The following is a 14345-nucleotide window of genomic DNA, read 5'->3' as shown; positions in this document are numbered from 1 at the left end:
AAATGATCTTATACTTAAAAAGGAAAAAAAAATCTCTAACCTCTATTCAGTCCAAATCAAAAAACATATTTAGCAATTCAGAGTAGTTCTTTATGCCTTCAGAACTGTCAAATCTGTCACATACAAAGGCTACATCAATGAAGAGCATGTACTATATTAGAGGTGTTTAATGCTGATAAGTAAAGCCTATTGAAAATGTAAGAACAGGTATAGGGGTCTTTAGCTATTGACTGCTATGATTACTGACTGCCATATGGTTCAGTTACACAGTTCTCTGACTTGAAATATCATCAGCTATCCTGCATGAGTGTAATATCTAAAACTAAACATACTGCAGGAGACAGCTGATATAAGGATTCACAGAGAGCAAACCTACTGGCTCTTTATTTACTCTTTGGGTACTCTGTGGGTGAAATGAGCTAGGCAGCGCTTCAACCATGTTGTTATTTACTCCAGTGAAAGAAATAAAAATATTTAATGTGTTATTTTCATGCTATTAAGATCCCAATGGCTAACTACTGTGAAGAAGATAATGTAATATTTAGTTGTCAAGTTTGGGATTAATGGATTAGGATGCATAGTTAGTAAAAATCAGCACTTGTCACAACTATGCAAGTCCCATGAGCTATAGCCATCTTAAACATCTCTGTGTTCCAGTCATTTTCAATTTTGTTCCCTACACTGCAGAATTTCCCAGGAGATGTGATGGGTCAGTAGCAGGCCAAAGAAGAACTTCAGACCTAATCTAATCAATATTGTGACAAATGTAATGAAAGAAGCTATGTCTCCTTGGAATCCCAGTACATTTTATCAGCTCTGCTCCTAATGGGATGAGACAGCGAGGTTGATCTCTGTCTCCTTAGGACAGGAGAGAAATTGTGCAAGGGCTTGTGCAAGGATGGCTGTGTGACAAAGGGTAATCTAACTCCATGAAGATCACAGCTAAAGATTGAAACTAGAGCTCCTTACTTACACGTCAAACATTAAATAGTTATTTTAATAACCTTCATTTTCCAGTGAACTGTTTATGCATTTATTATATTTTCAACTACTCTAATGTTATTTCTATTAAAAGTGATGGTAACTTCTTCTGTTTCAGTGGAAAGGTCCTGAAATTGGTTTCACAAATTAGAAAGCAGTAGTCACTGGCTTTAATATGTATTCCAAGCAAAGCACTTTCACTTCAGTCCTCTGTAATGGTTTTATATTTTATTTTCAGTTGCTCCCTTTTGCAATCACATACAACTAGATCACTTGTGCCTCCAGTACATGCCATTTCTGTGAGGCTAAAGTCAATGATTTTTACTTCTTTTGTCCTGTAATTTGCTCCTTTAGTACTTCTTTATCCTAAATTTAGCTGCTACCTTAGTAGTCTTCAGTGATGAATTCTGGTGTGTAATCTCAAATTTTTGTGCCATTCTAGTTTTGAGGTGGCAGCTTTGCTAAAGATTGTTTTTGTGATAACCTCACTTTCTGTGCTCAGGATTGTATATATCATTACCAAACTTGACAGTTTCTGTCTTTAATTATTCTGCTTTCTCTGACCAGCTAGGTTTATCGAGACCCTCTGTGTTTTGACTCATCTTGTCTGTTGTCTTTATAGTTTCTCTGTTCTTAAGTGTTGTCCACATACTGTGATGCTACCTCTATCAGGTTATTCTCAAGTCATTTGCTTGCCCTGTCCCTTTACCCTTAACTTTCTACCTCAGGATGAATGGTAATTACTGTCAAAATGATCTCATGCATAGAAATCCTGTGAACATGTAGACTATTGTTTGGATATCTGGAAACTATCCAAACTAGAGATATTACTATCATAACTATCAATGGTGGTCAAGAAGCTCTTGCATCTTATTCCTTTTCCTTGGGAAGATAACCTTTAAAGTATCTTGTGAAAATTTACCAGTTTCTTCTCTACACATAATATTTTAACATGAAAGATTATATTGCTTGTCCTTTAATTTAAGAGCAAGTTGTTTCTGAATCTCATTTTCAATTATTGAAGTTTTCTGTATAAGGATTTCCATAAATTGCCTTGATATGTTAATAGTGGAGCAAAGCTGCCTTATACTTTTTACTAATCCTGCAATTACATTCTGTAGAGCCTTTTTACTTTCCTTAATATGAAACTAAACCCCCCTCTCACCTGCTCCTTTACATAACCAATGCACTAAGAATTATGGACATGACAGCTAAATCCAGCCTTTAAATCCTAGGCATAGTAGCTATGTGCTATTGCTGCTCACTGTTTCTTTCTAATAAGCTGTAAGCAGTGCAATATCTTGTTAGGTAATTTGAAAATTGTTTCTCAAGGGATTGCGTGGCTTATGTGCATCAGGTCCCTATCAATCCACTTAAAGCTTAAATTCACCAGACTGAGAAACTCAGTGCAGGATTGCATCTCAGTTGCTGCAGCAGAAACATTCATTTTCCTGTAAGGTATTTTTGATCTAGCAGAAGTTATACTGAAAATACCTCTGAACCACATTTTCTGGAGATGGCAAATCCTACTGTGCCTGAAAATAAGAGCTCTCACTTTCTAATTGTTTTTATTTGTAGTATACCAAAGCCTGCTATTCTTTTGATCTTACAGAAAATATTTTAAATTCTGTTGCATAAACTATCAGAAGGCATATTTTGTTGCAATTCAAATGTACTGTTACTTCTGAAATTTCAGTGTTGTTATTGCTGTTGTTATTAATTAACTTGGAAAAAAAGGTACTGAGAAAGATATTTTGTCTCAAAGATTTCAATCTTTGACTCAAATATCTGAAACTTGATTATTGATGACCTGGCACTACCTGAGTTTGGGATGGGCTGACCCCAAAAGGCAAATTCGAACATCCCTGGAAAGCTGAACTTTGATTCTGTGCTTAGGGCTTCTCAGTGTACAGCATCACTTTAAAGTTGCCTGCACAATACTGAAACCATCCCACTTGGTGAATATTCATTCAAATCAATGTTTCTGTCTTTTCTGGTATTCCACTTGAGGAAAAAAAAAAAAATTCATGTACCACAATAACATGAAATATCCACCTCTGCTTCCATTTCTTCACGACAGCATTGTATAAAGCCACCAACATATTATCTTCCTTATGGATGGTATCAATTCATTACATACAATCCAAGTATGACATAATACACAGAATAAACAGTGAATTTATAAACTGCATCACAATTTTAAATGTGCTTTCTCTGTAACATAGTATTAAATTACTTGGACTAAATCATGCATGGCTAGATGTCTCTCGACGGCTGAACTCTGCCATCACTGCAGTAGCAATACTTAGCAGAGAGATGCTGTCATTGTACCTTGCCCAGAGGTGTATATACCTCCTAAAACACTAGCAGCACAAGGAAACAGATAGTATAGAGCACAGCACTGTGCAAAACTTACCGTGGTCTCAAGGACCATGTCTTCTCGGAGCTGGGGCACCCCACAGGCTGGAGTCTGTCCCTGCTTTATGCTGCCACAGAAGCAAAGAGCTGCTTCACTGCTCCTCTTTCACCTCTATGTTCAGGCAAAGCGTGCTGGGGACTGTGGTGAGCCCTGTGTTTTCCATGACAATTATAGCCGAGAAAAACTGAAAGTACTACGGAAGGTAGTGCACGAGAGGAAATTCTGAGTCTCAGCTTTCCACTACGTAGGGGTCATGTGCTGGGCTGGTGGGTATGACTGGGAACTTCCATTCCTGTCCTTCTTGAGCTATAGTGAAACCAAGGCTGTTTTGCTGTTTTCTCTACATATAGATTTACAGGAATTGACATGCCAGTTCAGACCCGTGTACAGATTTTGTGAAAGAAAGGAAGTAGGTTTTGGGCAGACATTTCTAACTGACTGCTTTCTTATATCATTGCTGCTAAAATGTCTCAAAAATTCTGTTTTTGGTTTGGTATGATTTTAGAGCAGCATCTCTCAAATGTCTTAATTTGATTATCTTTTTTTGAAAAATATAAAATTCCTACAAAGCTGCCTGGTAATTGTTTACGGTGTTTTCTATAGAAATCTGGCAGCCAGGAACCAACATTCTGGAATTAAACTTGTTGAGTCGTTTTTTTTTTTTTTTTAATCAGTTTTCATTTGACCATTCTTTGGACTTGATTTTTGCTCAGTAATGTTTACAGTATACCAAACATTCTTCAGAAGCTCGGTTAAATCATACAGAAAAAATACTAGATGTATTCTGGTTGGAAACCTGAATTGATTTCCCAAATGGTATTTGATAAGTAAAATAATAAGAAGGAAGGAATTCTACTCCATATATGTCTACAGTGTGAAATCTTCCAAGCAGAGGCAAATCAGGAAATAGCAAAAGGAATTTTCTATGTAGGTAATGTTAGTTTGTAGTTAATGAAGACAGCATGTCAGCAGTGAGGTGGTTTTTGTTTTGTATAAATGTATAGAAATTTAAATAAGGATGTAGAAATAAGGAGACTAGAGAAACTGGACAATTGGCAAAGAAAATGAGGAAGAAAGCACAAAGGTGATTGTGAAAAACAGTGACGTACCTTTAGGGAAATGGAGTTGGCATTTCCATAGAGGAAATGTGGAGGAATAGTTTAGAAAGGGAAGGTAACAAGATAGGGACATGATTATATGCTGGTAGAATACATTTGAAAGAGGGTACTGGAATACATTTAATTTAATCTTGCATGGGGCATAGTATCTGAAATGAACAATAGTAATGGATAAGAAGGATTTGACTTTTACAAGTGATGTGTGTTTAGATGAGATTAGAGAATTGGATGTTGGAGAAATGGGTAACTGAGGAGCACATAATGAGTCAGTTAATCAGAGATTTGTCTGAAGTGATGGAAGGAAAGGATGGGCAGGGGACAGGGGGAGAGCAAGGGGGTTTTGAAAGGAAATATCAACAATACTGAATTTTCCAAGATTCATTCTTCTGCACTTGCTTAAGTCTTTTGATGTCTGAACTAATTTTTATTCAAGTCTAAGGCTGTCCAGTGTGATTTCTGAACAATATAAATCTTTAACTATAAATTATCCTACACCACTGCTTTCAAGTAAAAAATAAACTTTTATGTAAGAATCATAAAAAGTAAAATAATACTTACTTTGCATTTCTTTACAGCAACATTGCACAGTGGTTCTGCCATCCAGCCTTTCCCAGTAGGTGGACTTCCAGCTATTTCACTCTATGATTTTTGTCATGTGTCTTGCCTCCTTCCCCTTAAAATGAGTGGTGCAATGGATTACTATTCAGAACACACTGTTATTTTCCACTGAAAATGCATTGTAGTAACAGAACAAAATTTGACATGCATAGATTTAGGGGGGAGAGGGTCATAATAAGAAGGAAATAGCACAAATTATAGTATTACAAAAAAGGGGAAAAGGCAGAATTTTTAATACTAGATGCCAAGAGATGGGCAATGGGAAAGGAGTTGGAAGGGTTAAACCCCCCCACCCCGGTCTCCCAATGAGAACGGTTTTCTAATAGTCATTAAGAAGCAATATCTAGTAAAATATCAATAATATTTACATTGCTAAGTTGACTGGTTATTAAACTCCACGCTGAAAACTGTTTAACAAAAGCCTTGGGATTTAGAATTTTATTCCTTAGTGCAGTTACGGTGATAGAAGAATAATAATTTTATTTTCTTCTTGAGAAGTACTGCAGCAGCATAAAGGAAAGTGACAGCACAATCATATCTCATCAGAATGATGGATAAATCAGTAACTATATATGTTTAATATCTACTAAACTATCTTAAATGTGACATAAAAATAAAGAATATAGAGAACCTGGCAACCATTCTGTTGACAACTAAGATAAAATGGACTGAAGAGAATCCAGGTCTGAGCTGTTTCAAGACACTGTAGTTATGATAAACACGCAATAACTCACCACAGACCAACTTCAAAACAGACTCATAGGTTTTTTTAGTAGGACTTGGGTTTTTTTCAAATTTTTTTCTACAGGAAACTCACTGTTGCTGTGTTACTAAGCTGAACGTTATGTTGTGATTAGTACCACTGAGTTGGGTGCAGGTGTTTGTAGTTTCAAGGTGCTTTTTTTTCTCTCCTAAATAGGAAATTAAAGTAAAGCTTTGAGTGTGCTGGCTGGCGTTAGCCACACCGATCTGTTACAGCTGAAGCTCTTTTCCTTCAGTGATGGCACTAACCTGAGTTGTTCTTCTCTTAGCAGGAATCTCTGTAGCATTGAGACCTCTGCCTTTTCCAAATTGGAATTACTCACTGGAGTTAGATATTGGGAAATCTTGACAGACAAGCGGAATAATCACACAAAACTCATTTCCCTCGAAAGTCAGACTGAAAAATAGCGCTTATTTGAACAAAAAATGTTATGTGACTAAGTGTATAAATATTTTATAATATTTTACACCAAGTAGGCTAACAGTCAGTTATGAGAGTGATAATGGCTTCATGTCCATGAGGAATCAAGGACTAAATAATCATATTACTTTGTACCTTCAAGTCTGAGTTTTCCAAAGTGATTCAATGTCATCAATGAATTTTGTTTTCAGTTAGTGCTTGATCAATCTCTTAGTTTAAACTATCTTTTAAAAAACTTCTAGGACTCCTGTGGTCTCAGTTGGGTTAATTTAAATCAAAGTAACTGTTTTCAAAGCAAAATCTGATTTATTTGATTTTCATTATACAAACAGAAGGAAATATAGAAAGTAAGCAAGAAACATGAAAAATGCAATTCTCAGTTGGCTGTAGATTGTTCTGCTGCTTTCATATAATACAAGGTTTTTCCTGTGTTAGTGATATCAGTGAAGAAATGCTGCTTCACTTCCATGCTAACAGCTGCAGATTTTTCCTGGAACTGAAGTGAAAATATTGTTTTGTTTGTAATTTTTTTTTTAAATCAATGAATACACCCCTGATTCAGGAGAGCTTCTCCAATGGCTTTGAGGATGAAGATGACTTCCATATAAATAATTCAGAGACCTTCTGGCAGGCCTTTTAAGCTCTGCTGCAGATGCTATCAGAACTTAATGCAGTAGGAGCATACAATTGTGTTTAGATTGTGTTATTAGTAAACACAGTTACTGGGAAGCCAGCTATGCTTATGCAACTTCCTTGTAAAGATTTCTTTTTTCAGTAAAGCCTAAAATGCTCTAATACCAGAGTACTGACTTCCCATTGTAGGGTATCTCCTTTTGATTTTCATGCCTACTCATGAGGATGACAAATGAGTGAGACATACATCATCTTGCCCAAAAGTCAGAGAAAGCCTCTTAATGCCGCAGCCTAAATGTGATCCCTGTGCAGTTACCAGGCAAGTTTGTCTTGACCTTCAGCTTTAGCAAAACGTGACCTTTTGTGGTTGCTGCATTATGAGTTAGGCATACGCATGAGTGCAATCAACACTTACTCTGTCATTTCTTATTCTGCTTCTCGCAACCGCATATCACACTTGAAAAGACTGAATGGGCTTGGCTTCGGTGGAAGGTGGATGTGCCTATATAGGGTTAAACTAGGCTGCGACTTCAAAAAACTGCAGGCAGCCAGCTTCCCTTTTTGTAAAGAGAACAGTTTCCAGCCACCACTGATACTGCAATATCCACTGTGTACGTAAAGTGGAAACCCCCATCCCCCTCAAGACTTTATGCAGTGGAACCTACAGCAAGTGTAAAAACATAATGGTATGTTTATTTTTGGAGAAGTGGTAAACTACTGTGGGAGTAAAAAGTTCTCATGGTTTTTTTCACCATCTGCCCAGTTACTTGTATACAGTGGTTTGGAGGAAAAGACCAAAAAAGCTAATAAAATCCCAAAGAAATCACTGAATCTTGGGGGATATTTTTTGCAGAACTTAGTATTAGAGAATATATACTTGGAATTAAAGGTATACTTGGAATTAGAGAATACAGCAGTGATGTCTCTTCTGCTGCATCTTCCTTGTTGAGATATTATGATAATATTAAAATAATTCCCCAAATATAGTTTTTAAATGTGTAAGTGCTGTTTATTGTCAAACGCAAACAGTTGTGATTTTTCCTAATATGAAAGACCAATGTATGCTGCAGGCTTAAAATTAGGGGCATTACCCAAGAAAGTTGTAAAGTACAATTGAACAAAAGATGTGTCTTATTTGGATAGATTATGATTAATATTTCTAATTGTGAACACAGACACAGTCTTCTTGTGTCATTGGAAGTCACTGACTTTAGAAAGAGACACTTTTTCTTCCATTTTTCATATGTGAAGATTGGCTCCAAGTGTTTGGCAACAGAGTCCATTTCTGAATGTTACTACTGCAGTTTAGTTTTGATGGAGTATTATTTCTAAGCAATGCCAAGGTTGCTGCAACATATGAATATGGATTTCATTTTATTTTTTTGTACCTGTATAGTGCCTATATTTTGACTTGCACTTCATTATGACGCTAAAAGTTATCTATCTTGGTGTCTCCTCTTGGTTGGTACTGGTTTGTTATTATCGTTCATCAGTACCATTGATTCTGCTGTTAGCAAAATGGAACTTTAGAGGAGGAGGATGGGAAATCCAGAGAGTTTTAACAGTTTATTTCTAATTAGTTGAGGACCATGAGCAGTTGGATAGCAAAAGATATATTGTTTGCTGCATAGGAAGTTGTGTCATAGTGTAGGTTCTTGTAAGTCCAGCAGGTTGACTGACATCTGAGAGATGGAGTAGTCATGGAAGATAGTGCTGAGACCTTTTCAGTTGGCTGCCTCTTGGGGCTACTTGCTGTGTTTTAGTCTAGGGCCACAGACGAGTAACCTCAGCAGTGTCAGCGCTGTTGTGCCAATGGAGAAGTTAGACTTCTCTGGCAACCTGCTGCATCTGTGGTATCTCCCAGGCATTGGAGGCTGCTGCAATGGCTGTTACAGGACCCTCTGGCAGACCCATGTGTAGTGACTGCTTTGGGGAAAATACTGACCTAGAACAAGCTGTTACTGGATTTTCATTGCTTTTTGCCAAAGGGGAGAAGATGCTAGTCATGAGAGCAGAAAAGCCAAACAGTGTGGTCTGATACGAGATGGGTAACCACTTGGTATGGAAAAGATGGTTATTAATCCATTATTCTATTACTCTACTATTACTTTTGGAAGGGATTTGTAAGGATTGGAGGAACTAAGCATATTTTGATGTTGAGACTTTTATTTTTTAATGTAAACTTGGGATAGTTAAAAGAATAGTTACGATTTTTCAATATGCAGGAATTCGTACGTTCTTTATTTTAAATCATTTATCGAGTAGCGAAGATTTTGAGGAAATAGTTCTTTGAACTATTTCTCATACATTGTGAATAAAACTGTTCCCTTTCAGATTTATTTAAAGTAGCAAAGAGGAAGCACTCTTAAAAAAAAAGACCCAGAATATCATTACATGGTCTGATTTGAGGCTTTCTGAAGAATGTCTTTGATTGTCCAACACAGCTTGTTGTTTAAGAGACTGTTGGTGAGAAAGAGAAACTTTGTGCTTCTAACCAGCTTCCATATTTGAAAGAGAGCCTCTTTTTTCTGATAATCCTGACAACAGGATGAATACTAGGTTTGATTATGTTTGTCAGTTACACTTTGAAAATAAAACAAACCTGGAAATGTATCAGGAAAACATACAGATTATGACTGATACTATTTCAAGTTTTCCCTTTAAAATGGAGATAAATTTCCCTTTAGCTATCCCTGGTACATTGCTTATAGGTTAATGGCTAGCAAATGAAGTGAAAATTGGTAATTCCTTACAAGTCTCTAAGAGCACATCTTCACTGTGCAGTGGAGAATCACACAGATACGCCAGGTTGTGCCGCCTTGAGCTGCTGCCTGCATGCAGTGTGGATCAATGCTGTCAGAAGCATTTGCTTACACGTGGAAGTATTACAGCAGCATTAGCCCAATATTGTGCCAAGGTTTTACACCAGAGAGTGGACTTAGGTCTGTAGAGCTAACTGCAACGTTTAGACCCTTAATAAAATGGACAAAATGTACTGGACAAATCTCACTTTGACAGTTATTTTATATGCGTGCAAGAAGATGGAGTGATCCTACTTCTTCTGATGGTGCTTTGGAAAGTGACCCTGGGATGTTGTATTTCAACCTCAGGCTTTACTTATAGTTCTCATTTCATGCAAAAAGCTGCTCTTAAGACTCCCAACCCTTGTTCCTCCCTGTAACACCTGTTCAATTACATAGTCAATTTTTAAAAAGCTTGGAGAGACACAGGCTGAAATAAAATGTTTTCCTCCATACTTATTTCACTGTAAGGTCTTTTCTTTTGTTGTTAAGCAAAGACACTGTGGGTAATGTAATTCCCATAGGGTTTTCTGCAATTTGTTGAAGACGTTCTTGTCATACTGATGTAGATGGTATTAAATGTTTTTACTGCAGTGAGAATACTTCTCAGAAGTACGTAATGTAAAATACAGATGTGGACCTTAGGCCACAACCTGCATGGCCCCATCTCTGCCAGGGCCCATCAGGTATGAGCCAAGCACCACTATAGTGTAAATAATAGCTAGACAGATGTTATTTGTGGAGACCTTTAAGGGTGGCAATGAATGTTTTGGCCCCCTGAGTACGAAACAGCTGTGTGCTATCAGTGGCAGAGTTTTGCCCATATTGGCATGGGCTGCAAAGACTACAATCCCCTGTTCTCTGTGTAACAGATTAGAGCAGAATGTTGGTCCTTTACAAAGAAATTCAATGTTTTGCTACCCTTAATAATTATGGAAGATACAGTAAGGCATATATGCACACTGACAGTTTAACTACATACCACTCCTATAAATCTGATTAAAACAAGATATTCTTGGGAGTGTCTGAAGACACAAGTTGAGACCAAGTCTATTTTATGCTTCTGCTGTAGATTCCTTTGTGAGCTGTGTGTTAACTCCCTTGTCTCTGGTTTCATATTCACATGACTATATTGGCATTGACTCTTCTTATATTTGTGAAGTATTCTTGGAGAAGTGGAGGATGGAATTTATATTTTTCCATTAAGAAAATTCAAGTTTCATCTCTATCCATGTCCTAATGAACACTTTCATTTCAGTACTTAAAACTGGAAATGGGCAACTAATTGGCAAGGCTGTACTATGCCTCACTGTTTCATTGTGTAGAACTCTTTATGATGCTGAATACAGTGCTTAAATTACTTGTACTAAGTCTGCTGCTTTTTTTGTTTAAAAGCATTTCTATTTGCAAGTCAGAAGGGGAAGTCTGGCTGTAGAATTGCTGTAGACTTTTCAGGAAATCGGCTATTTACTGGGGATTTCCTTGGTGAAGCAGATTGCTTGGCATGGACTCAATGTTTGCAAGTTTTGAGCCAAATTTTCAGTGGCCTATCTCTATTCCTGGACACTCTCTCCATTTCTGATCATTTTTCTTAGCACAAATATTTATACTCAGATCACACTGGAACATTGATTTACTCTAAAAGCAAGTGTTGTCTCTGGTGAATCCCTTTATATTTGCATTAATGATGAACCATCCTTTGTCTCTTACTAAATGCTCTGGTTGAAAATTTGTGTTAAAATGTAGGGGTGGGTTTTTGTTTTGTCTTATTGTGAGGGCCGTGTTTTGCTTTATTTATGTTCAGGTGGTTCACTATAGCTTGACTGCTCAATGAGAGCAATCAGTGTATGAGCTGGTGCTTTCAGCTATTATCTGTTGCCGCAGTTTTGTGTTTTCTGATGTCCCTCAGTGTGAGTCCCAGAATAGAATGAGGATCCTCTGAAGAGCGAAGAGCGTGAGGCCTCAGGCGGTCACCACATGTGACCAAAGCAGAAGCTGTGGAAAAAGCAACTATCCCTAATTCTGAAAGGGAAAACCCAGCAGCTCAAGTGAAAAAAAATCCAGCCTGGAAAGCACCGAACAATTTCTCATGTAAATCTTCAGCATTTTTCTTGTTTACAGGCAACTCCAAACTCTTGATCTCAAAATGGTTTGTACAGCCACAATATGAGAATTGCTATAAAAGGTGTTTGAAAGTGATAATGTGGAAGAAGGTGAACAGGTTTGAGAAGAAAGAAAAATTCCAAGAAAAAAAGCAATATGAAAGAGAGTGCCAGCACACTTCTGGAAAGAAGTGGGGCTGGTGTTGCAGCCAGGATGTGTTTCATTGGATTGAAGTGAAAAGGAAGTGAAGAAGACCTTGGACTTTGCACACATTATAAAGCCATGAAAAGCCAGACATACAGTAAGAGTTCGAAATTCTCTGCTAATAAAATATTGCTATTATGGTAATGCAGGCTTACAAAATAAGTGTGGCCATTTCAGGATCTGGGCTGAGGGCCAGCAGACAGTGAACTCTGCTTCTAGCACGAATCACGATGTTGTTTCTCTCAGTGACATGTTGTTTTCCTGGTAGATGCAAAAGGCCACTCTATGGAAGATTGACTTGAAGCTTGCTGTGACAAATGAGACAAAACACAAAAGCCACAACTTGGTCACCATTCCACAGCACTCTACAGAAAATGCACCAGGAAAGCCTCAGCTGGCAGATTCTTATCTTATGGCTGTATGCTACATACAGGAGAGAGACCACGCTTCTCAAATATCAGTATAAGGTGGTAAAAGAAAATGCAAGGCACTTGGCTTCAAAATACTAAGCAGTTAATTTTGTTGGTCATATTCTTCCTTTTCTGAGCATTTGCTTGACCATATTTTGTATGTGTGTGCTTTGGCATTCCTTTGTCACATAATTCTGGTGGAAGCATCCCCTGACTCTTATAGTTTATGTTTCTGGATGGAGTTTTCTTCGCTAAAGCTCAAGCTGCATCTCCTTCTTTGGATTGTTTTAGTATGCCACACTGTACTGTGGTGCCTTTATCTATCTATTTATGTATTTATTTCAAACAGTGAGTGTTAGGCTGTGCTCTAGTGCTTTGGGAGTGAAGAATCATGCAGAATGAAGAAACAGAGAGAATTAGAAACTCTGTGTGTCCCATGATATTACACCCCTCGTTAGGCTGGATAAAAGTACGGGAAAAACATTGGAAACCAGTGCTGTGCTGAGGGTAGTCTGCATCTCATGAGGACTCTATCATGTAGTGTAGCATCATTGATAATGTGTAGCTGATTCAGGGTATTGAGAAGTTACTGATTCCTACTTATTGGACAATGTCTTCTGTTTAGTATGTTTATATTAAAATGTCTTTAAATTAGTTTAATGAGGTTTTTTCTTCTAATGTTTAAAAGTATAATGCATAATATCACAGGCAACTATAAAAAGCCTAGGGATTTTACTAACAAATTATAAGAAATAATTTAGAAAACTTATCTTCAAAAAAACCCAAACAGAAAACAGCAGTCACCTTTCCTTCAAGCAACTCTGCATCTCTTTACCCTCATTTTCTCATAACCAGTGGGTGACAGGGTAGCGTATGATTTGATGTTGAGACTTTCTCACAACAGAAATGTCTCCATTCTAGTTTACAGTTTGAAAAACTGTCAGTGTATATTTCTATTTCTTAGAAAAACTTCTCATTAACACTCTATGCTTGCTGTGATGAGAAAAACATGAGCAAGAAAGACACCCTGGATAATTACAGAAATGAGACAGTCATCACAGTGAAGAGACACAGGAAAAAGAAAAAAAAGAAAAATCACTAGTGGTTGCTGAAAATTATTATTAAGACTTGTACTTCCAAATCCCTCCTCTGTTGTAGCAATTACTTTGTGCATCAATTGCCAGCACCTGTTAAGAGTTCTTTGCATTTAGGTTTTCCCACTGTGCAAGGTAATACCTTCTTGGCTTTTGTTTTGGTTTGGGTTGGGGTTTTTTTTTGTTTTGTTTTGCTTTTATTCTTTTTCTTTTATCTTTTCTTTTTGGACATGTTTTCCCTGCCACTGATGATGTGGGAGGTGCAAGTCAGGCATGGTGAGCACTTGGGTACCCAGGAGTGGTTTTCCCAACAGCAGCAACACAAGTAAAAGGCTCCCGAGGGCAAAGCCAGGTGCTGGTGTGCCCACTGCATCACTGCGGGCCACCTCCATGCAGATACACCCCTCCTGCCCTTTCATCCTTTGGTTTTATCCTTTGCTCAGGAGAATCAGCCTCAATCTGGCAGTAACACGGTGAAGTTCAGAGGTGAACAGGCATCCTGGTAGCTGTCTATGAGCTTGTTTAGCAGAGCATAATATCTACTCTTTGTCATATGTCCATCTATGCTTCAGGAGAAAGGCATGTGCAAGTGTAACAAGAGCAAATACAAGCTGAACTGATCAAGAATAAAGGTGAGAAATGCTATTTCTCTCCCACCTGATTATGTTAGGCATTTATTTTCATAAGTCCATGTGTTGGTTTGTGCTTGGTATTTAGTGGAAATTTAACACGATCCGCTAATTTTGGTGGCCGCAGTGAGCTGACCACCAAAAAGGCATCA

General features: G+C 37.6%; 1 protein-coding gene across 2 annotated transcripts in view; it reads right to left on the bottom strand.

The window, feature by feature from the left end:
* RASGEF1A (RasGEF domain family member 1A) overlaps positions 1-14345 on the bottom strand; it is a 174286-nt gene that overhangs the window by 50290 nt on the left and 109651 nt on the right. Inside the window, exon 2 of one of the 2 annotated variants that reach the window (XM_074830507.1) lies at positions 5077-5191. In XM_074830507.1, coding sequence (XP_074686608.1) covers positions 5077-5118 — 42 coding nt within the window. In that variant the 5' untranslated portion in view covers positions 5119-5191. Of the gene's footprint in view, positions 1-3397; positions 3522-5076; positions 5192-14345 lie in introns of those variants that run through there. The other variant, XM_074830511.1, reaches the window with a different exon arrangement.

Source organism: Strix aluco, chromosome 7, assembly GCF_031877795.1.
Source record: "Strix aluco isolate bStrAlu1 chromosome 7, bStrAlu1.hap1, whole genome shotgun sequence".
Lineage (NCBI taxonomy): Eukaryota > Metazoa > Chordata > Aves > Strigiformes > Strigidae > Strix > Strix aluco.
This window is presented reverse-complemented; position numbering and strand designations above follow the sequence as displayed.